The 24,650-nt window shown below is 42.9% G+C and overlaps 1 protein-coding gene across 2 annotated transcripts; it reads right to left on the reverse strand.

Annotated features, from left to right (window-relative positions):
- Positions 1 to 1,853: 1,853 nt before the first annotated feature.
- Positions 1,854 to 22,884, reverse strand: LOC112235042. Of its 2 annotated transcripts, none has more exons than XM_042314198.1 (7): positions 22,758 to 22,884; positions 21,652 to 21,697; positions 20,981 to 21,049; positions 15,110 to 15,156; positions 4,514 to 4,834; positions 3,703 to 3,867; positions 1,854 to 2,440 (listed from the first exon to the last, which is right to left on the reverse strand). In XM_042314198.1, the coding sequence occupies exons 2-7, from the start codon at positions 21,663 to 21,665 to the stop codon at positions 2,316 to 2,318; spliced, it is 741 nt and encodes a 246-aa protein (XP_042170132.1). In that variant the 5' UTR covers positions 21,666 to 21,697; positions 22,758 to 22,884; the 3' UTR covers positions 1,854 to 2,315. The 2 variants fall into 2 exon arrangements, with proteins under 2 accessions (XP_042170132.1, XP_042170131.1); XM_042314197.1 differs by having other exon boundaries at positions 21,652 to 21,954; positions 22,758 to 22,882.
- Positions 22,885 to 24,650: the final 1,766 nt, after the last annotated feature.

A 24,650-nucleotide genomic window follows, 5' to 3' on the forward strand; every position in this document is an offset into this window, starting at 1 on the left:
CGTGTATTAACCCTGTTAGTAACCCTACCGTGTATTAACCCTGTTAGTAACCCGACTGTTCATTAACCCTGTTAATAACCCGACTGTTTATTAACCCTGTTAATAACCCGACTGTTTATTAACCCTGTTAATAACCCGACTGTTTATTAACCCTGTTAATAACCCGACTGTTTATTAACCCTGTTAATAACCCGACTGTTTATTAACCCTGTTAATAACCCGACTGTTTATTACCCTGTTAATAACCCGACTGTTTATTAACCCTGTTAATAACCCGACTGTTTATTAACCCTGTTAATAACCCGACTGTTTATTAACCCTGTTAATAACCCGACTGTTTATTAACCCTGTTAATAACCCGACTGTTTATTAACCCTGTTAATAACCCGACTGTTTATTAACCCTGTTAATAACCCGACTGTTTATTAACCCTGTTAATAACCCGACTGTTTATTTATTAACCCTGTTAATAACCCGACTGTTTATTAACCCTGTTAATAACCCGACTGTTTATTAACCCTGTTAATAACCCGACTGTTTATTAACCCTGTTAATAACCCGACTGTTTATTAACCCTGTTAATAACCCGACTGTTTATTAACCCTGTTAATAACCCGACTGTTTATTAACCCTGTTAATAACCCGACTGTTTATTAACCCTGTTAATAACCCGACTGTTTATTAACCCTGTTAATAACCCGACTGTTTATTAACCCTGTTAATAACCCGACTGTTTATTAACCCTGTTAATAACCCTACTGTTTATTAACCCTGTTAATAACCCTACTGTTTATTAACCCTGTTAATAACCCTACTGTTTATTAACCCTGTTAATAACCCTACTGTTTATTAACCCTGTTAATAACCCTACTGTTTATTAACCCTGTTAATAACCCTACTGTTTATTAACCCTGTTAATAACCCTACTGTTTATTAACCCTGTTAATAACCCTACTGTTTATTAACCCTGTTAATAACCCTACTGTTTATTAACCCTGTTAATAACCCTACTGTTTATTAACCCTGTTAATAACCCTACTGTTTATTAACCCTGTTAATAACCCTACTGTTTATTAACCCTGTTAATAACCCTACTGTTTATTAACCCTGTTAATAACCCTACTGTTTATTAACCCTGTTAATAACCCTACTGTTTATTAACCCTGTTAATAACCCTACTGTTTATTAACCCTGTTAATAACCCTACTGTTTATTAACCCTGTTAATAACCCTACTGTTTATTAACCCTGTTAATAACCCTACTGTTTATTAACCCTGTTAATAACCCTACTGTTTATTAACCCTGTTAATAACCCTACTGTTTATTAACCCTGTTAATAACCCTACTGTTTATTAACCCTGTTAATAACCCTACTGTTTATTAACCCTGTTAATAACCCTACTGTTTATTAACCCTGTTAATAACCCTACTGTTTATTAACCCTGTTAATAACCCTACTGTTTATTAACCCTGTTAATAACCCTACTGTTTATTAACCCTAACCCTACTGTTTATTAACCCTAACCCTTTATTAACCCTGTTAATAACCCTACTGTTTATTAACCCTGTTAATAACCCTACTGTTTATTAACCCTGTTAATAACCCTACTGTTTATTAACCCTGTTAATAACCCTACTGTTTATTAACCCTGTTAATAACCCTACTGTTTATTAACCCTGTTAATAACCCTACTGTTTATTAACCCTGTTAATAACCCTACTGTTTATTAACCCTGTTAATAACCCTACTACATAGTGCTGATTATTAACCCTGTTAGTAACCCTACTGTTTATTAACCCTGTTAGTAACCCTACTACATAGTACTGTTTATTAACCCTGTTAGTAACCTAATACATAGTACTTACTTTATTAAGCCTTCACCTGTAAAACACAGTTTCAAACAACATAAAATAGCTGGCTTTACAATGCACAGTCAGGTGTGTGTGAGAGTGTGTGTGTGTCAGAGAAAGAAAGGGAGTGTGTGTGTGTGAGAGAGGGAAAGGAAGTGTGTTTCAGTCTTTTAGGAATGTCATTCCTCCTTCCTCTTTTCTCCTTCCATGGAAAGTCTCGTGAACAAAAGCCATCTTCACTCACCAATAGAAAAGTCAGGGAAAAATTCTGTCACCAATAGAAAATCAGCAAGAAAGGCTTCGCATTGGCTTTTCTTTAACCAATCATCTCCCACTCTGCACGTTTCTTGATTCGGAGCCACACCTTACAATCGTGTGATTCGCTAAGATCATATAATGCCAAACATTTAGTTGACTCCCACATACAGTAGATTATACTTGAATATGACGCATGATGAAGAGGTCAGTCTCTCAGAGGGAAGGCTCTACTCAGGACCACCTCCAATCTGTCTCCTCCCAGAAGACACAACTCCAGAACACACACCAGCCTCTGATTGGCCAGCTGGGAGGCCGTTGCGATCAGATCCGCTAGGATAGGACGAAAGAGGACAGTAATCATTATTTTGGTGTGTGTTATCAGGTGGAGGTGGAGGTGTGTGTTACCAGGTGGAGGTGTTTTTTACCAGGTGGAGGTGTGTGTTACCAGGTGGAGGTGTGTGTTACCAGGTGGAGGTGTGTGTTACCAGGTGGAGGTGTGTGTTATCAGGTGGAGGTGTGTGTTATCAGGTGGAGGTGTGTGTTATCAGGTGGAGGTGTGTGTTACCAGGTGGAGGTGTGTGTTACCAGGTGGAGGTGTGTGTTACCAGGTGGAGGTGTGTGTTACCAGGTGGAGGTGTGTGTTACCAGGTGGAGGTGTGTGTTACCAGGTGGAGGTGTGTGTTACCAGGTGGAGGTGTGTGTTACCAGGTGGAGGTGTGTGTTATCAGGTGGAGGTGTGTGTTATCAGGTGGAGGTGTGTGTTACCAGGTGGAGTGTGTGTTACCAGGTGGAGGTGTGTGTTACCAGGTGGAGGGGTGTGTGTTACCAGGTGGAGGTGTGTGTGTTACCCGGTGGAAGTGGAGGTGTGTGTTACCAGGTGGAGATGTGTGTTACCAGGTGGAGGTGGAGGTGTGTGTTATCCGGTGGAGGTGTGTGTTATCCGGTGGAGGTGTGTGTTACCAGGTGGAGGTGTGTGTTACCAGGTGGAGGTGCGTGTTACCAGGTGGAGGTGTAGGTGTGTGTTACCAGGTGGAGGTGTGTGTTATCAGGTGCAGGTGGAGGTGTGTGTGTTACCTGGTGCAGGTGGAGGTGTGTGTTACCAGGTGGAGGTGTGTGTTATCAGGTGCAGGTGGAGGTGTGTGTGTTACCTGGTGCAGGTGGAGGTGTGTGTGTTACCAGGTGGAGGTGGAGGTGTGTGTGTTACCTGGTGCAGGTGGAGGTGTGTGTGTTACCTGGTGCAGGTGGAGGTGTGTGTGTTATCAGGTGCAGGTGGAGGTGTGTGTGTTATCAGGTGCAGGTGGAGGTGTGTGTGTGTTATCAGGTGCAGGTGGAGGTGTGTGTGTTATCAGGTGCAGGTGGAGGTGTGTGTGTTATCAGGTGCAGGTGGAGGTGTGTGTGTTATCAGGTGCAGGTGGAGGTGTGTGTGTTATCAGGTGCAGGTGGAGGTGTGTGTGTTATCAGGTGGAGGTGTGTGTGTTACCTGGTGCAGGTGGAGGTGTGTGTGTTACCTGGTGCAGGTGGAGGTGTGTGTGTTACCTGGTGCAGGTGGAGGTGTGTGTGTTACCTGGTGCAGGTGGAGGTGTGTGTGTTACCTGGTGCAGGTGGAGGTGTGTGTGGGGAAAAGCCTCCGTGTGTCAGGATGGTGAACCAGTGGTCGGAGTGGGAGGGGCCATGTGGAGGGGAGGGGCCTGTAGGGGTGCTGGTAGCGGAGCTACCAGGTAGGAACACTGCATCGACCACCACCCCGTCAGATAAAGCTAGAGAGATGGAGGGATGGAGAGACAGACAGAGACAGAGAGATGGAGGGATGGAGAGACAGAGACAGAGGGATGGAGAGACAGAGACAGAGAGACAGAGAGATGGAGAGACAGAGACAGAGATGGAGAGACAGAGACAGAGAGATGGAGAGACAGAGACAGAGAGATGGAGAGACAGAGACAGAGAGATGGAGGGATGGAGAGACGGAGGGATGGAGAGACAGAGAGATGGAGGGATGGAGAGACAGAGACAGAGAGACAGAGAGATGGAGAGACAGAGACAGAGAGATGGAGAGACAGAGACAGAGAGATGGAGGGATGGAGAGAAGGAGGGATGGAGAGACAGAGATGGAGGGATGGAGAGACAGACAGAGAGACAGAGACAGATGGAGGGATGGAGATGGAGGGATGGAGAGACAGAGATGGAGAGACAGAGACAGATGGAGGGATGGAGAGACAGAGAGAGAGACAGAGAGACAGAGATGGAGGGATGGAGAGACAGCGACAGAGAGATGGAGCGATGGAGAGACAGAGGGAGGGAAGTTAGGAAGGTGTGAGGGATGAATCATTTAAACAGGGAAAGAAACCTATTTTGCAAGGGAGCAATTTAAATGTAAATGAATCAAAACCATGTACATGTGTGTACCTCTGAGTGTGAGTGTGTAGTGTCCAGTCTGGGTGTAGCTCACTGTAGGGCTGTAGCTCTCGAGACTTCTACAACACCGAAGGTTCTGGAACTCTCCTGTCTGCATCTCCACGGCAACCGCCTGTTCCTCCCTGGACGCCGGGCAGTACTGTAGGGGCACTGTCTCCATGGCAACGCGAGCTAGGCCCAGCCGACACCCACCCAACAACGAGACAGGAGAGGAGGGGGCCGTGAGGAAGGCCTGATCATCATCATCCTCATCCTCATCTTCATCATAGTTGGTCTCCAGGAACTCCATGGAAGCTGCCCACAGACTGCCCTCTGACAGAGAGATGTCACAACTACACTGTTACTACAGACTGCCCTCTGATACAGCCACCGTTTCACCTACATCACTCATTTAGTGGTTAATAGAGGCTACTCCATCACTCAATTAGTGGTTAAGAGGCTACTCCATCACTCATTTAGTGGTTAATAGAGGCTACTCCATCACTCATTTAGTGGTTAATAGTGACTACTCCATCACTCATTTAGTGATTAATAGTGGCTACTCCATCACTCATTTAGTGGTTAATAGTGGCTACTCCATCACTCATTTAGTGGTTAATAGTGACTACTCCATCACCCATTGTCACGCCCTGGTCGAAGTATTTTGTGTTTATCTTTATTTATTTGGTCAGGCCAGGGTGTGGCATGGGTTTTGTATGTGGTGTGTATATATGGGGGATTGTAGCTAGTGGGGTGTTCTAGATAAGTCTATGGCTGTCTGAAGTGGTTCTCAATCAGAGGCAGGTGTTTATCGTTGTCTCTGATTGGGAAACATATTTAGGCAGCCATATTCTTTGAGTTTGGTGTGGGTGATTGTCCTTAGTGTCTTTGTTCCTGTCGCTGTGTTAGTTGACACAAGTATAGGCTGTTTCGGTTTTCGTTACGTTTATTGTTTTGTAGTGTTTTGTGTGTATTCGTGTTACGTTTGTTTGATTAAACATGGATCGCAATCTATAACGCTGCATTTTGGTCCGATCCTTGCTACACCTCCTCGACCGAGGAGGAGATAGTAGAAAACCGTTACACCCATTTAGTGGTTAATAGTGGCTACTCCATCACTCATTTAGTGGTTAATAGTGTCTACTCCATCACTCATTTAGTGGTTAATAATGGTTAATAGGGTCTACTCCATCACTCATTTAGTGGTTAATAGTGGCTACTCCATCACTCATTTAGTGGTTAATAGTGGCTACTCCATCACCCATTTAGTGGTTAATAGTGGCTACTCCATCACTCATTTAGTGGTTAATAGTGACTACGCCATCACTCATTTAGTGGTTAATAGTGTCTACTCCATCACTCATTTAGTGGTTAATAGTGTCTACTCCATCACTCATTTAGTGGTTGATAGTGGTTACTCCATCACTCATTTAGTGGTTAATAGTGGCTACTCCATCACTCATTTAGTGGTTAATAGTGTCTACTCCATCACTCATTTAGTGGTTAATAGTGGCTACTCCATCACTCGAGGTGCTAAGTGGTTTTTAGTGGGCGTATATCTCTCCACGTGCCTTTTGTCATTTCTCTGCACCTTCCTGCTGCGTCAGAGGTGAAATGGACTGCTGTACCTAATTATTCTATATCAACATTTTTATGTGGTTATTGAGGGAAGTAATTACCTGTTATTACCTGTAATTACCTGTAATTATTGATATGGATTTATCGTCCAGCCCATTTATCGACTGCCCTTTGAAACATGTTACAACTACAACACTACTACAACCTTACTACAGACTGCCCTTTGAGACATGTTACAACAACAACGTTACTACAACCTTACTACAGACATGTTACAACTACACCCTTACTACAACACTACTACAACCTTACTACAGACTGCCATTTGAAACATGTTACAACTAGAACCTCTACTACAACCTTACTACTGACTGCCCTTTGAGACATGTTACAACTACAACCCTACTACAACCATGTTACAACTACAACATGAATACAACCTTACTACAGACTGCCCTTTGAGACCTGTTACAACTGCAATGTTACTACAACATTACTACAGACTGCCATTTGAGACATGTTACAACTGCAACCTTACTACAGACATGTTACAACTACAACCTTACTACAACCTTACTACAGACTGCCCTTTGAGACATGTTACAACTACAACGTTACTACAACCTTACTACAGACTGCCCTTTGAGACATGTTACAACTACAATGTTACTACAACACTACTACAACCTTACTACCGGGTTCTGTTCCTCTAAAATCAGTCTGACCTGTGTATTACTACATTACTAATCAGTCTGACCTGTGTATTACTACATTACTAATCAGTCTGACCTGTGTACTACTACATTACTAATCAGTCTGACCTGTGTATTACTACATTACTAATCAGTCTGACCTGTGTACTACTACATTACTAATCAGTCTGACATCTGTACTACTACATTACTAATCAGTCTGACCTGTGTACTACTACAATACTAATCAGTCTGACCTGTGTATTACTACATTACTAATCAGTCTGACCTGTGTACTACTACATTACTAATCAGTCTGACATGTGTACTACTGCATTACTAATCAGTCTGACCTGTGTATTACTACATTACTAATCAGCCTGACCTGTGTACTACTACATTACTAATCAGTCTGACATGTGTACTACTGCATTACTAATCAGTCTGACATGTGTACTACTACATTACTAATCCGTCTGACCTGTGTACTACTACATTACTAATCAGTCTGACCTGTGTACTACTGCATTACTAATCAGTCTGACCTGTGTATCACTACATTAATCAGTCTGACCTGTGTACTACTACATTACTAATCAGTCTGACCTGTGTACTACTACATTACTAATCAGTCTGACCTGTGTACTACTACATTACTAATCAGTCTGACATGTGTACTACTACATTACTAATCAGTCTGACATGTGTACTACTGCATTACTAATCAGTCTGACCTGTGTACTACTGCATTACTAATCAGTCTGACCTGTGTATTACTACATTACTAATCAGTCTGACCTGTGTACTACTACATTACAAATCAGTCTGACCTGTGTATTACTAATCCGTCTGACCTGTGTATTACTACATTACTAATCAGTCTGACCTGTGTACTACTACATTACTAATCAGTCTGACCTGTGTACTACTGCATTACTAATCAGTCTGACCTGTGTTTTACTACATTAATCAGTCTGACCTGTGTACTACTACATTACTAATCAGTCTGACCTGTGTACTTCTACATTACTAATCAGTCTGACCTGTGTACTTCTACATTACTAATCAGTCTGACCTGTGTACTACTGCATTACTAATCAGTCTGACATCTGTACTACTCCATTACTAATCAGTCTGACCTGTGTATTACTACATTAATCAGTCTGACCTGTGTATTACTAATCAGTCTGACCTGTGTAATACTACATTACAAATCAGCCTGACCTGTGTACTACTGCATTACTAATCAGTCTGACATCTGTACTACTGCATTACTAATCAGTCTGACCTGTGTACTACTACATTACTAATCAGCCTGACCTGTGTACTACTACATTACTAATCACACTGACCTGTGTACTACTACATTACTAATCAGTCTGACCTGTGTATTACTACATTACTAATCAGTCTGACCTGTGTACTACTACATTACTAATCAGCCTGACCTGTGTACTACTACATTACTAATCAGTCTGACCTATGTACTACTACATTACTAATCAGTCTGACCTGTGTACTACTACATTACTAATCAGTCCGACCTGTGTACTACTACATTACTAATCAGTCCAACCTGTGTACTACTGCATTACTAATCAGTCTGACATGTGTACTACTGCATTACTAATCAATTCGGCCTGTGTACTACTACATTAATAATCAGTCCGACCTGTGTACTACTGCATTACTAATCAGTCTGACGTGTACTACTGCATTACTAATCAGTCTGACCTGTGTACTTCTACATTACTAATCAGTCTGACATGTGTACTACTGCATTACTAATCAATTCGGCCTGTGTACTACTACATTAATAATCAGTCCGACCTGTGTACTACTACATTACTAATCAGTCTGACGTGTACTACTGCATTACTAATAAGTCTGACCTGTGTACTTCTACATTACTAATCAGTCTGACATGTGTACTACTGCATTACTAATCAGTCTGACCTGTGTATTACTACATTACTAATCAGTCTGACCTGTGTACTACTACATTACAAATCAGTCTGACCTGTGTATTACTAATCAGTCTGACCTGTGTATTACTACATCACTAATCAGTCTGACCTGTGTATTACTAATCGGTCTGTCCTGTGTATTACTACTCAGTCTGACCTGTGTACTACTACATTACTATTCAGTCTGACATTTGTATTACTACATTACTAATCAGTCTGACCTGTGTACTACTGCATTACTAATCAGTCTGACCTGTGTATTACTACATTAATCAGTCTGACCTGTGTACTACTAATCAGTCTGACCTGTGTATTACTACATTACTAATCAGTCTGACCTGTGTACTACTACATTACTAATCAGTCTGACCTGTGTACTACTGCATTACTAATCAGTCTGACATCTGTACTACTGCATTACTAATCAGTCTGACCTGTGTATTACTACATTAATCAGTCTGACCTGTGTACTACTACATTACTAATCAGTCTGACCTGTGTATTACTACATTACTAATCAGTCTGACCTGTGTACTACTACATTACAAATCAGTCTGACCTGTGTATTACTAATCAGTCTGACCTGTGTATTACTAATCAGTCTGACCTGTGTATTACTACATCACTAATCAGTCTGACCTGTGTATTACTACATTACTAATCAGTCTGACCTGTGTACTACTACATTACTAATCAGTCTGACATCTGTACTACTACATTACTAATCAGTCTGACCTGTGTACTACTACATTACTAATCAGTCTGACATGTGTACTACTGCATTACTAATCAGTCTGACCTGTGTATTACTACATTACTAATCAGTCTGACCTGTGTACTACTACATTACTAATCAGTCTGACATGTGTACTACTGCATTACTAATCAGTCTGACATGTGTACTACTACATTACTAATCCGTCTGACCTGTGTACTACTACATTACTAATCAGTCTGACCTGTGTACTACTGCATTACTAATCAGTCTGACCTGTGTATCACTACATTAATCAGTCTGACCTGTGTACTACTACATTACTAATCAGTCTGACCTGTGTACTACTACATTACTAATCAGTCTGACCTGTGTACTACTACATTACTAATCAGTCTGACATGTGTACTACTACATTACTAATCAGTCTGACATGTGTACTACTGCATTACTAATCAGTCTGACCTGTGTACTACTGCATTACTAATCAGTCTGACCTGTGTATTACTACATTACTAATCAGTCTGACCTGTGTACTACTACATTTCTAATCAGTCTGACCTGTGTACTACTACATTACAAATCAGTCTGACCTGTGTATTACTAATCCGTCTGACCTGTGTATTACTACATTACTAATCAGTCTGACCTGTGTACTACTACATTACTAATCAGTCTGACCTGTGTACTTCTACATTACTAATCAGTCTGACCTGTGTACTACTGCATTACTAATTAGTCTGACCTGTGTTTTACTACATTAATCAGTCTGGCCTGTGTACTACTACATTACTAATCAGTCTGACCTGTGTACTTCTACATTACTAATCAGTCTGACCTGTGTACTTCTACATTACTAATCAGTCTGACCTGTGTACTACTGCATTACTAATCAGTCTGACATCTGTACTACTACATTACTAATCAGTCTGACCTGTGTATTACTACATTAATCAGTCTGACCTGTGTATTACTAATCAGTCTGACCTGTGTACTACTACATTACTAATCAGTCTGACCTGTGTATTACTACATTACTAATCAGTCTGACCTGTGTACTACTACATTACTAATCAGTCTGACCTGTGTACTACTACATTACTAATCAGTCTGACCTGTGTACTACTACATTACTAATCAGTCTGACCTGTGTACTACTACATTACTAATCAGTCCGACCTGTGTACTACTACATTACTAATCAGTCCAACCTGTGTACTACTGCATTACTAATCAGTCTGACATGTGTACTACTGCATTACTAATCAATTCGGCCTGTGTACTACTACATTAATAATCAGTCCGACCTGTGTACTACTGCATTACTAATCAGTCTGACGTGTACTACTGCATTACTAATCAATTCGGCCTGTGTATTACTACATTACTAATCAGTCTGACCTGTGTATTACTACATTACTAATCAGTCTGACCTGTGTACTACTGCATTACTAATCAGTCTGACATGTGTACTACAACATTACTAATCAGTCTGACCTGTGTACTACAACATTACTAATCAGTCTGACCTGTGTACTACTGCATTACTAATCAGTCTGACATCTGTACTACTACATTACTAATCAGTCTGACCTGTGTATTACTACATTACTAATCAGTCTGACCTGTGTACTACTGCATTACTAATCAGTCTGACATCTGTACTACTGCATTACTAATCAGTCTGACCTGTGTACTACTACATTACTAATCAGCCTGACCTGTGTACTACTACATTACTAATCACACTGACCTGTGTACTACTACATTACTAATCAGTCTGACCTGTGTATTACTACATTACTAATCAGTCTGACCTGTGTACTACTACATTACTAATCAGTCTGACCTGTGTACTACTACATTACTAATCAGTCTGACCTATGTACTACTACATTACTAATCAGTCTGACCTGTGTACTACTACATTACTAATCAGTCCGACCTGTGTACTACTACATTACTAATCAGTCCAACCTGTGTACTACTGCATTACTAATCAGTCTGACATGTGTACTACTACATTACTATTCAGTCTGACATTTGTATTACTACATTACTAATCAGTCTGACCTGTGTACTACTGCATTACTAATCAGTCTGACCTGTGTATTACTACATTAATCAGTCTGACCTGTGTACTACTAATCAGTCTGACCTGTGTATTACTACATTACTAATCAGTCTGACCTGTGTACTACTACATTACTAATCAGTCTGACCTGTGTACTACTGCATTACTAATCAGTCTGACATGTGTACTACTGCATTACTAATCAATTCGGCCTGTGTACTACTACATTAATAATCAGTCCGACCTGTGTACTACTACATTACTAATCAGTCTGACGTGTACTACTGCATTACTAATAAGTCTGACCTGTGTACTTCTACATTACTAATCAGTCTGACATGTGTACTACTGCATTACTAATCAGTCTGACCTGTGTATTACTACATTACTAATCAGTCTGACCTGTGTACTACTACATTACAAATCAGTCTGACCTGTGTATTACTAATCAGTCTGACCTGTGTATTACTACATCACTAATCAGTCTGACCTGTGTATTACTAATCGGTCTGTCCTGTGTATTACTACTCAGTCTGACCTGTGTACTACTACATTACTAATCAGTCTGACATCTGTACTACTACATTCCTAATCAGTCTGACCTGTGTACTACTACATTACTATTCAGTCTGACATTTGTATTACTACATTACTAATCAGTCTGACCTGTGTACTACTGCATTACTAATCAGTCTGACCTGTGTATTACTACATTAATCAGTCTGACCTGTGTACTACTAATCAGTCTGACCTGTGTATTACTACATTACTAATCAGTCTGACCTGTGTACTACTACATTACTAATCAGTCTGACCTGTGTACTACTGCATTACTAATCAGTCTGACATCTGTACTACTGCATTACTAATCAGTCTGACCTGTGTATTACTACATTAATCAGTCTGACCTGTGTACTACTACATTACTAATCAGTCTGACCTGTGTATTACTACATTACTAATCAGTCTGACCTGTGTACTACTACATTACAAATCAGTCTGACCTGTGTATTACTAATCAGTCTGACCTGTGTATTACTAATCAGTCTGACCTGTGTATTACTACATCACTAATCAGTCTGACCTGTGTATTACTACATTACTAATCAGTCTGACCTGTGTACTACTACATTACTAATCAGTCTGACATCTGTACTACTACATTACTAATCAGTCTGACCTGTGTACTACTACATTACTAATCAGTCTGACATGTGTACTACTGCATTACTAATCAGTCTGACCTGTGTATTACTACATTACTAATCAGTCTGACCTGTGTACTACTACATTACTAATCAGTCTGACATGTGTACTACTGCATTACTAATCAGTCTGGCATGTGTACTACTACATTACTAATCCGTCTGACCTGTGTACTACTACATTACTAATCAGTCTGACCTGTGTACTACTGCATTACTAATCAGTCTGACCTGTGTATCACTACATTAATCAGTCTGACCTGTGTACTACTACATTACTAATCAGTCTGACCTGTGTACTAGTACATTACTAATCAGTCTGACCTGTGTACTACTACATTACTAATCAGTCTGACATGTGTACTACTACATTACTAATCAGTCTGACATGTGTACTACTGCATTACTAATCAGTCTGACCTGTGTACTACTGCATTACTAATCAGTCTGACCTGTGTATTACTACATTACTAATCAGTCTGACCTGTGTACTACTACATTTCTAATCAGTCTGACCTGTGTACTACTACATTATAAATCAGTCTGACCTGTGTATTACTAATCCGTCTGACCTGTGTATTACTACATTACTAATCAGTCTGACCTGTGTACTACTACATTACTAATCAGTCTGACCTGTGTACTTCTACATTACTAATCAGTCTGACCTGTGTACTACTGCATTACTAATCAGTCTGACCTGTGTTTTACTACATTAATCAGTCTGGCCTGTGTACTACTACATTACTAATCAGTCTGACCTGTGTACTTATACATTACTAATCAGTCTGACCTGTGTACTTCTACATTACTAATCAGTCTGACCTGTGTACTACTGCATTACTAATCAGTCTGACATCTGTACTACTACATTACTAATCAGTCTGACCTGTGTATTACTACATTAATCAGTCTGACCTGTGTATTACTAATCAGTCTGACCTGTGTAATACTACATTACTAATCAGCCTGACCTGTGTACTACTACATTACTAATCACACTGACCTGTGTACTACTGCATTACTAATCAGTCTGACATCTGTACTACTGCATTACTAATCAGTCTGACCTGTGTATTACTACATTAATCAGTCTGACCTGTGTACTACTACATTACTAATCAGTCTGACCTGTGTATTACTACATTACTAATCAGTCTGACCTGTGTACTACTACATTACTAATCAGTCTGACCTGTGTACTACTACATTACTAATCAGTCTGACCTGTGTACTACTACATTACTAATCAGTCTGACCTGTGTACTACTACATTACTAATCAGTCCGACCTGTGTACTACTACATTACTAATCAGTCCAACCTGTGTACTACTGCATTACTAATCAGTCTGACATGTGTACTACTGCATTACTAATCAATTCGGCCTGTGTACTACTACATTAATAATCAGTCCGACCTGTGTACTACTGCATTACTAATCAGTCTGACGTGTACTACTGCATTACTAATCAATTCGGCCTGTGTATTACTACATTACTAATCAGTCTGACCTGTGTATTACTACATTACTAATCAGTCTGACCTGTGTACTACTGCATTACTAATCAGTCTGACATATGTACTACTACATTACTAATCAGTCTGACCTGTGTATTACTACATTACTAATCAGTCTGACCTGTGTACTACTGCATTACTAATCAGTCTGACATGTGTACTACAACATTACTAATCAGTCTGACCTGTGTACTACTGCATTACTAATCAGTCTGACATCTGTACTACTACATTACTAATCAGTCTGACCTGTGTACTACTGCATTACTAATCAGTCTGACATGTGTACTACAACATTACTAATCAGTCTGACCTGTGTACTACAACATTACTAATCAGTCTGACCTGTGTACTACTGCATTACTAATCAGTCTGACATCTGTACTACTACATTACTAATCAGTCTGACCTGTGTATTACTACATTACTAATCAGTCTGACCTGTGTACTACTGCATTACTAATCAGTCTGACATGTGTACTACTACATTACTAATCAGTCTGACCTGTGTACTACTGCATTACTAATCAGTCTGACATCTGTACTACTACATTACTAATCAGTCTGACCTGTGTACTACTGCATTACTAATCAGTCTGACATGTGTACTACAACATTACTAATCAGTCTGACCTGTGTACTACAACATTACTAATCAGTCTGACCTGTGTACTACTGCATTACTAATCAGTCTGACATCTGTACTACTACATTACTAATCAGTCTGACCTGTGTATTACTACATTACTAATCAGTCTGACCTGTGTACTACTGCATTACTAATCAGTCTGACATCTGTACTACTACATTACTAATCAGTCTGACCTGTGTATTACTACATTACTAATCAGTCTAACCTGTTCCTGTGTCGGTCTCCTCCTCTGGATGGGTCCCTAGAGTCAGTCTGCAGAAAACAACAGAGAACAGGTGAGACACACACACATTATATACACACACACACACACACACACACACACACACACACACACACACACACACACACACACACAAAATACATACACACTGCATTAGAAAAGTATTCATATCCCTTGACTTATTCCACATTTTGTTCTGTTACAGCCTTATTCTAAAACCGATTTTAAATGTTTTCCCTCATCAATCTACATAAAATACCCCTAAATAACAAAATAAACACAGAAATACCTTATTTACATAAGTATTCAGATCCTTTGCTATGAGATTTGATGTTTCTGCAACTTGATTGGAGTCCACCTGTGGTAAATTCAATTGATTGGACATGATTTGAAAAGGCACACACCTGTCCATATAAGGTCCCACAGTTGACAGTCATGTCAGAGCAAAAACCAAGACATGAGGTCGAAGGAATTGTCTGTAGAGGTCCGAGACAGGATTGTGTTGAGGCACAGATCTGGAGACGGGTACCAAACAATGTCTGCAGCATTGAAGGTCCCCAAGAACACAGTGGCCTCCATCATTCTTAAATGGAAGAAGTTTGGAAACACCAAGACTCTTCCTAGAGCTGGCCGCCAGGCCAAACTGAGCAACCGGGGAGAAGAGAAGGGGCTTGGTCTGAGCGAGAACCCTTGCTCCAGAGTTCCTCTGTGGAGTTAGGAGAACGTTCCAGAAGGACAAACCATCCAGAATGCCAAGTGTCACATCTGGAGGAAACCTGGCACCATCCCTACGGTGAAGCATGGTGGTGGCAGCATTATGCTGTGGGTATGTTTTTAAGCAGCAGGGACTGGGAGACTAGTCAGGATCGATGGAAAGATGAACGGAGAAAAGTACAGGGAGATCCTTGATGAAAACCTGCTCCAGTGTGCTCAGGACCTCAGACTGGGGCGAAGGTTCACCTTCCAAAAGGACAACAACCCTAAGCACATTGTAATCACTGCCAGAGGTGCTTCAACAAAGCACGCGTCACGTGATGTATTTTTGTCTCTACCTTCTTGCCCTTTGTGCTGGTGTCTGTGCCCAATAATATTTGTGCCATGTTGTTCTTGCTACTATGCTGTGTTGTCATGTGTTGCTGCCTTGCTGTGTTGTTGTCTTATATGTAGTGTTGTGATGTGTGTTTTGCCCTTTATTTATATCTATATTTTTAATGCCCCGTCCCCGTAGGAGGTCTTTCTCCTTTTGGTAGGCTGTCATTGTAAATAAGAATTTGTTCTTAACTGACTTAGTGACATAAAATAAAAACTGAAATAAAATAAAAACGTAAATGTGATGTTTCAGTTTTTTATTTTTAATACATATGCAAAACAATCTGAAAACCTGTTTTTGCTTTTTGGGGTATTGTGATGTCATTATGGGGTATTGTGATGTCATTATGGGGTATTGTGATGTCATTATGGGGTATTGTGATGTCATTATGGGGTATTGTGTGTAGATTGATGAGGAACAAAAACAATTTAATCCATTTTAGAATAAGGCTGTAAAGTAACAAAATGTAGAAAAAGTCAAGTGGTCTGAATACTTTCCGAATGCCCTGAACACCAGTCTCAACGTCAACAGTGAAGAGGCGACTCCGGGATGCTGCCCTTCTTGGTAGAGTTCCTCTGTCCAGTCTCACCGTCAACAGTGAAGAGGCGACTCCAGGATGCTGGCCTTCTAGGCAGAGTTCCTCTGTCCAGTCTCAACGTCAACAGTGAAGAGGCGACTCCAGGATGCTGGCCTTGTAGGCAGAGTTCCTCTGTCCAGTCTCAACGTCAACAGTGAAGAGGCGACTCCAGGATGCTGGCCTTGTAGGCACAGTTCCTCTGTCCAGTCTCAACGTCAACAGTGAAGATGCGACTCCAGGATGCTGGCCTTCTAGGCAGAGTTCCTCTGTCCAGTCTCAACGTCTACAGTGAAGAGGCGACTCCAGGATGCTGGCCTTGTAGGCAGAGTTCCTCTGTCCAGTCTCAACGTCAACAGTGAAGAGGTGAGTCCAGGATGCTGGCAGAATTCCTCTGTCCAGTCTCAACGTCAACAGTGAAGAGGCGACTCCGGGATGCTGGCAGAATTCCTCTGTCCAGTCTCAACGTCAACAGTGAAGAGGCGACTCCGGGATGCTGGCCTTCTAGGCAGAGTTCCTCTGTCCAGTCTCAACGTCAACAGTGAAGAGGCGACTCCGGGATGCTGGCCTTCTAGGCAGAGTTCCTCTGTCCAGTCTCAACGTCAACAGTGAAGAGGTGAGTCCAGGATGCTGGCCTTCTAGGCAGAGTTCCTCTGTCCAGTCTCAACGTCGACAGTGAAGAGGCGACTCCAGGATGCTGGCCTTCTAGGCAGAGTTCCTCTGTCCAGTCTCAACGTCAACAGTGAAGAGGTGAGTCCAGGATGCTGGCAGAATTCCTCTGTCCAGTCTCAACGTCAACAGTGAAGAGGCGACTCCGGGATGCTGGCAGAATTCCTCTGTCCAGTCTCAACGTCAACAGTGAAGAGGCGACTCCGGGATGCTGGCCTTCTAGGCAGAGTTCCTCTGTCCAGTCTCAACGTCAACAGTGAAGAGGTGAGTCCAGGATGCTGGCCTTCTAGGCAGAGTTCCTCTGTCCAGTCTCAACGTCAACAGTGAAGAGGCGACTCCAGGATGCTGGCCTTCTAGGCAGAGTTCCTCTGTCCAGTCTCAACGTCAACAGTGAAGAGGTGAGTCCAGGATGCTGGCAGAATTCCTCTGTCCAGTCTCAACGTCAACAGTGAAGAGGAGACTCCGGGATGCTGGCAGAATTCCTCTGTCCAGTCTCAACGTCAACAGTGAAGAGGCGACTCCGGGATGCTGGCCTTCTAGGCAGAGTTCCTCTGTCCTGTCTCAACGTCAACAGTGAAGAGGCGACTCCGGGATGCTGGCCTTCTAGGCAGAGTTCCTCTGTCCAGTCTCAACGTCAACAGTGAAGAGGCGACTCCGGGATGCTGGCCTTCTAGGCAGAGTTCCTCTGTCCAGTCTCAACGTCAACAGTGAAGAGGTGAGTCCAGGATGCTGGCCTTCTAGGCAGAGTTCCTCTGTCCAGTCTCAACGTCAACAGTGAGAAGGCGACTCCAGGATGCTGGCCTTCTAGGCAGAGTTCCTCTGTCCAGTCTCAACGTCAACAGTGAAGAGGTGAGTCCAGGATGCTGGCAGAATTCCTCTGTCCAGTCTCAATGTCAACAGTGAAGAGGCGACTCCGGGATGCTGGCAGAATTCCTCTGTCCAGTCTCAACGTCAACAGTGAAGAAGCTACTCCGGGATGCTGGCCTTCTAGGCAGAGTTCCTCTGTCCAGTCTCAACGTCAACAGTGAAGAGGCGACTCCAGGATGCTGGCCTTGTAGGCAGAGTTCCTCTGTCCAGTCTCAACGTCAACAGTGAAGAGGCGACTCCAGGATGCTGGCCTTGTAGGCACAGTTCCTCTGTCCAGTCTCAACGTCAACAGTGAAGATGCGACTCCAGGATGCTGGCCTTCTAGGCAGAGTTCCTCTGTCCAGTCTCAACGTCTACAGTGAAGAGGCGACTCCAGGATGCTGGCCTTGTAGGCAGAGTTCCTCTGTCCAGTCTCAACGTCAACAGTGAAGAGGCGACTCCAGGATGCTGACCTTCTAGGCAGAGTTCCTCTGTCCAGTCTCAACGTCAACAGTGAAGAGGTGAGTCCAGGATGCTGGCAGAATTCCTCTGTCCAGTCTCAACGTCAACAGTGAAGAGGCGACTCCGGGATGCTGGCAGAATTCCTCTGTCCAGTCTCAACGTCAACAGTGAAGAGGCGACTCCGGGATGCTGGCCTTCTAGGCAGAGTTCCTCTGTCCAGTCTCAACGTCAACAGTGAAGAGGCGACTCCGGGATGCTGGCCTTCTAGGCAGAGTTCCTCTGTCCAGTCTCAACGTCAACAGTGAAGAGGTGAGTCCAGGATGCTGGCCTTCTAGGCAGAGTTCCTCTGTCCAGTCTCAACGTCAACAGTGAGAAGGCGACTCCAGGATGCTGGCCTTCTAGGCAGAGTTCCTCTGTCCAGTCTCAACGTCAACAGTGAAGAGGTGAGTCCAGGATGCTGGCAGAATTCCTCTGTCCAGTCTCAACGTCAACAGTGAAGAGGCGACTCCGGGATGCTGGCAGAATTCCTCTGTCCAGTCTCAACGTCAACAGTGAAGAGGCGACTCCGGGATGCTGGCCTTCTAGGCAGAGTTCCTCTGTCCAGTCTCAACGTCAACAGTGAAGAGGTGAGTCCAGGATGCTGGCCTTCTAGGCAGAGTTCCTCTGTCCAGTCTCAACGTCAACAGTGAAGAGGCGACTCCAGGATGCTGGCCTTCTAGGCAGAGTTCCTCTGTCCAGTCTCAACGTCAACAGTGAAGAGGTGAGTCCAGGATGCTGGCAGAATTCCTCTGTCCAGTCTCAACGTCAACAGTGAAGAGGAGACTCCGGGATGCTGGCAGAATTCCTCTGTCCAGTCTCAACGTCAACAGTGAAGAGGCGACTCCGGGATGCTGGCCTTCTAGGCAGAGTTCCTCTGTCCTGTCTCAACGTCAACAGTGAAGAGGCGACTCCGGGATGCTGGCCTTCTAGGCAGAGTTCCTCTGTCCAGTCTCAACGTCAACAGTGAAGAGGCGACTCCGGGATGCTGGCCTTCTAGGCAGAGTTCCTCTGTCCAGTCTCAACGTCAACAGTGAAGAGGCGACTCCAGGATGCTGGCCTTGTAGGCAGAGTTCCTCTGTCCAGTCTCAACGTCAACAGTGAAGAGGCGACTCCAGGATGCTGACCTTCTAGGCAGAGTTCCTCTGTCCAGTCTCAACGTCAACAGTGAAGAGGTGAGTCCAGGATGCTGGCAGAATTCCTCTGTCCAGTCTCAATGTCAACAGTGAAGAGGCGACTCCGGGATGCTGGCAGAATTCCTCTGTCCAGTCTCAACGTCAACAGTGAAGAAGCTACTCCGGGATGCTGGCCTTCTAGGCAGAGTTCCTCTGTCCTGTCTCAACGTCAACAGTGAAGAGGCGACTCCGGGATGCTGGCCTTCTAGGCAGAGTTCCTCTGTCCAGTCTCAACGTCAACAGTGAAGAGGCGACTCCGGGATGCTGGCCTTCTAGGCAGAGTTCCTCTGTCCAGTCTCAACGTCAACAGTGAAGAGGCGACTCCAGGATGCTGGCCTTGTAGGCAGAGTTCCTCTGTCCAGTCTCAACGTCAACAGTGAAGAGGCGACTCCAGGATGCTGACCTTCTAGGCAGAGTTCCTCTGTCCAGTCTCAACGTCAACAGTGAAGAGGTGAGTCCAGGATGCTGGCAGAATTCCTCTGTCCAGTCTCAATGTCAACAGTGAAGAGGCGACTCCGGGATGCTGGCAGAATTCCTCTGTCCAGTCTCAACGTCAACAGTGAAGAAGCTACTCCGGGATGCTGGCCTTCTAGGCAGAGTTCCTCTGTCCAGTCTCAACGTCAACAGTGAAGAGGGGACTTCGGGATGCTGGCCTTCTAGGCAGAGTTCCTCTGTCCAGTCTCAACGTCAACAGTGAAGAGGTGACTCCGGGATGCTGGCAAAAATTCCTGTCCAGTGTCTGTGTTCTTTTTCCCATCTTAATCTTCATTTTTATTGGCCAGTCTGAGATATGGCTTTTTCTTTGCAAATTAATTACTTAAAAATCATACAATGTAATTTTCTGGATGTTTGTTTTAGATTCCGTCTCTCACAGTTGAAGTGTACCTATGATACAAATTACAGACCTCTACATGTTTGTAAGTAGGAAAACCTGCAAAATCGGCAGTGAATCAAATACTTGTTCTCCCCACTGTATATGCGCACACTATATATTTACACACCTCTTCCTGGGGGGTCCAGCACTGCTGAAAAGTTTTCTCTTTGGGGATTTACCGTTGCCGAGTCCTAACCTACAACACACAATAATATATACATAATAACGCCTAACCTACAACACACAATAATATATACATAATAACACCTAACCTACAACACACAATAATATATACATAATAACACCTAACCCATAACACACAATAATATATACATAATAACACCTAACCCACAACATACAATAATATATACATAATAACACCTAACCCACAACACACAATAATATATACATAATAACACCTAACCTACAACACACAATAATATATACATAATAACACCTAACCTACAACACACAATAATATATACATAATAACACCTAACCTACAACACACAATAATATATACATAATAACACCTAACCTACAACACACAATAATATATACATAATAACACCTAACCTACAACACACAATAATATATACATAATAACACCTAACCTACAACACACAATAACATATACATAATAACACCTAACCCATAACACACAATAATATATACATAATAACACCTAACCTACAACACACAATAATATATACATAATAACACCTAACCTACAACACACAATAATATATACATAATAACAACCAACCCCATTACTCTATACAGCAGTGTGCGTCTTACCCTGCTCTCAGCATCAGAAGGCTGGGACTCAATTTGACCGACGAGCCTGGAGAGGAGGGAGGGAGACGAGGGGAGGAGGGAGACATACGAGGAGAGGAGGGAGAGATACGAGGGGAGGAGGGAGAGATACGAGGGGAGGAGGGAGAGATACGAGGGGAGGGGGAGAGATACGAGGGGAGGGGGAGAGATACGAGGGGAGGAGGGAGAGATACGAGGGGAGGAGGGAGAGATACGAGGGGAGGAGGGAGAGATACGAGGAGAGAAAGCAGCAGGTCTGTCTGTCCACACTAGACACTGGTCTTCCTAAAGGAGACAGAATGATAGTCTGTATGTTCTAACTAAATAAGAGCAATAATGGCTTCTTTTTGTAGGCACCAACTCCACCATGGTTAGACAAAGCCTATTGGGAAATGTAGTTTTTTTTGTTATTTAGGGGGATAAACACTGAAAATAAGGTCCGTAGAAAACACAGGCTTAGGAGATACTTTACGTTTTGTTTTAGGAGATAATCTTAAATCAGTTAACGTCACTTGTTGTGAATTTTGAAGCATTTATGTAAAAAAAAAAAAAAAAAGACAATAGAGGCTTTATATTTCATAAAGGTCATGTTAACCCCTAACCCTTAACCCCTAACCCTAACCCCAACCCCTAACCCCTAACCCCCTACCCCTAACCCTTAACCCTAACCCCAACCCCTAACCCCTAACCCCTAACCCCAACCCCTAACCCCCTAACCCTAACCCCTAACCCCCTAACCCCTAACCCCCTACCCCTAACCCTTAACCCTAACCCCCTAACCCTAACCCCAACAACTAACACCAACCCCTAACCCCCTACCCCTAACCCCCTACCCCTAACCCTTAACCCTAACCCCTAACCCTAACCCCCTAACCCTAACCCCTAACCCTTCCCTAACCCCTAACCCCCAACCCTTCCCTAACCCTAACCCTAACCCCAACCCCCAACCCTTCCCCTTCCCCATACTGTAGGAATGGGTGAACCAACCACCTGAATAACAAAGGCCATTTAGCAGACCCTTTTATCCAAAGCAACTTAATCATGAATGCGTACATTTTACGGGTGGTCCTGGGAAGTGTGTTAGTTACCTTTCCTCTATGGCAGTGAGTAACCATGGTGATGGTTGCCTGGATACAGAAGCTACGTCTCTCTCTGTACTGAAGTCGCTCCACCTCCCACTTCAGCTCCGCCCCTCTCAGCAGGCCTAGTTCACCTACACACACAGTAAGAAACAGAAGACCTGAACAAAAATATAAACGTGTGCAAAGCTGACATCAAGGTAAAGGGTGGCAACTTTGAAGAATCTCAAATATATGTTGATTTGTTTAACACTTTTGTTTGGTTACTACATGATTCCATATGTGTTATTACATAGTTTTGATGTCTTCACTATTATTCTACAATGTAGAAGATAGTAAAAATAAAGAAAAACCCTGGAATGAGGTGTCCAAACTTTTGACTGGTGCTGTATCTATGAGCTGGAAATCCAGAGTAAGCTAATTAAGACATCAAAGTTTATTTGTCACGTGAGCCGAATACAACAGGTCAGACCTTACAGTGAATCACTTACTTACAATGTGCGGAAAAAAAGGTGTGTGTGTGTAGGTAAAAGAAAAAAACAACAGTGAAAAGACAATTGAAAAAGAGTTGCAAGGCTCCATTCTGACAGTTATTCAGGCTGATTGAGGAAGCATGTACATGTAGATATGCCTAAAGTGACTATGCATATATGATGAACAGAGAGTAGCAGTAGCGTAAAAGAGGGGGAGGTACACAATGCAAATAGTCCGGGTAAACGGGTTACCTGTTCAGGAGTCTTATGGCTTGGGGGTATCTACCATCGAGAGCATCCTGACTGGTTGCATCACTGCCTGGTATGACAACTGCTCGGCCTCCGACCGCAAAACACTACAGAGGGTAGTGCGTACGGCCCAGTACATCACTGGGGCCAAGCTTCCTGCCATCCAGCCTCCACATTGACTCTGTACTGGTACCCCCTGTATATAGCCTCCACATTGACTCTGTACCAGTACCCCCTGTATATAGTCTCCACATTGACTCTGTACCAGTACCCCCTGTATATAGCCTCCACATTGACTCTGTACCGTAATACCCTGTATATAGTCTCCACATTGACTCTGTACCGTAATACCCTGTATATAGTCTCCACATTGACTCTGTACCGTAATACCCTGTATATAGCCTCCACATTGACTAGCCTCCACATTGACTCTGTACCGGTACCCCCTGTATATAGCCTCCACATTGACTCTGTACCGTAATACCCTGTATATAGCCTCCACATTGACTCTGTACTGTAATACCCTGTATATAGCCTCCACATTGACTCTGTACCGTAATACCCTGTATATAGCCTCCACATTGACTCTGTACCGTAATACCCTGTATATAGCCTCCACATTGACTCTGTACCGGTACCCCCTGTATATAGCCTCCACATTGACTCAGTACTGTAATACCCTGTATATAGCCTCCACATTGACTCTGTACTGTAATACCCTGTATATAGCCTCCACATTGACTCTGTACCGTAATACCCTGTATATAGCCTCCACAGACTCTGTACCGTAATACCCTGTATATAGCCTCCACATTGACTCTGTACCGTAATACCCTGTATATAGCCTCCACATTGACTGTATAAAGTCTCGCTGTTGTTATTTTACTGCTCTTTAATTACTTGTTACTTTTATTCCTTACTCTTATTCTCTTTTTTTTAATTGCATTGTTGGTTAAGTGCTCATATATTTCACCTGTTGTATTCGGAGCATACAATTTGACTTTCCATTGAATACTTTTTTTTTTCTCCCTTAGGCGTCTCACAGGACATTGCAATGTATTGCCCTGGCCACATCTGCAGTCCTCATGCCTCCTTGCAGCATGCCTAAGACACGTTCACGCAGATGAACATGGATCCTGGGCATCTTTCTTTTGGTGTTTATCAGAGTCAGTAGTAAGGC

This window comes from Oncorhynchus tshawytscha, unplaced genomic scaffold (assembly GCF_018296145.1).
Source record: "Oncorhynchus tshawytscha isolate Ot180627B unplaced genomic scaffold, Otsh_v2.0 Un_contig_9827_pilon_pilon, whole genome shotgun sequence".
Taxonomy (NCBI): domain Eukaryota; kingdom Metazoa; phylum Chordata; class Actinopteri; order Salmoniformes; family Salmonidae; genus Oncorhynchus; species Oncorhynchus tshawytscha.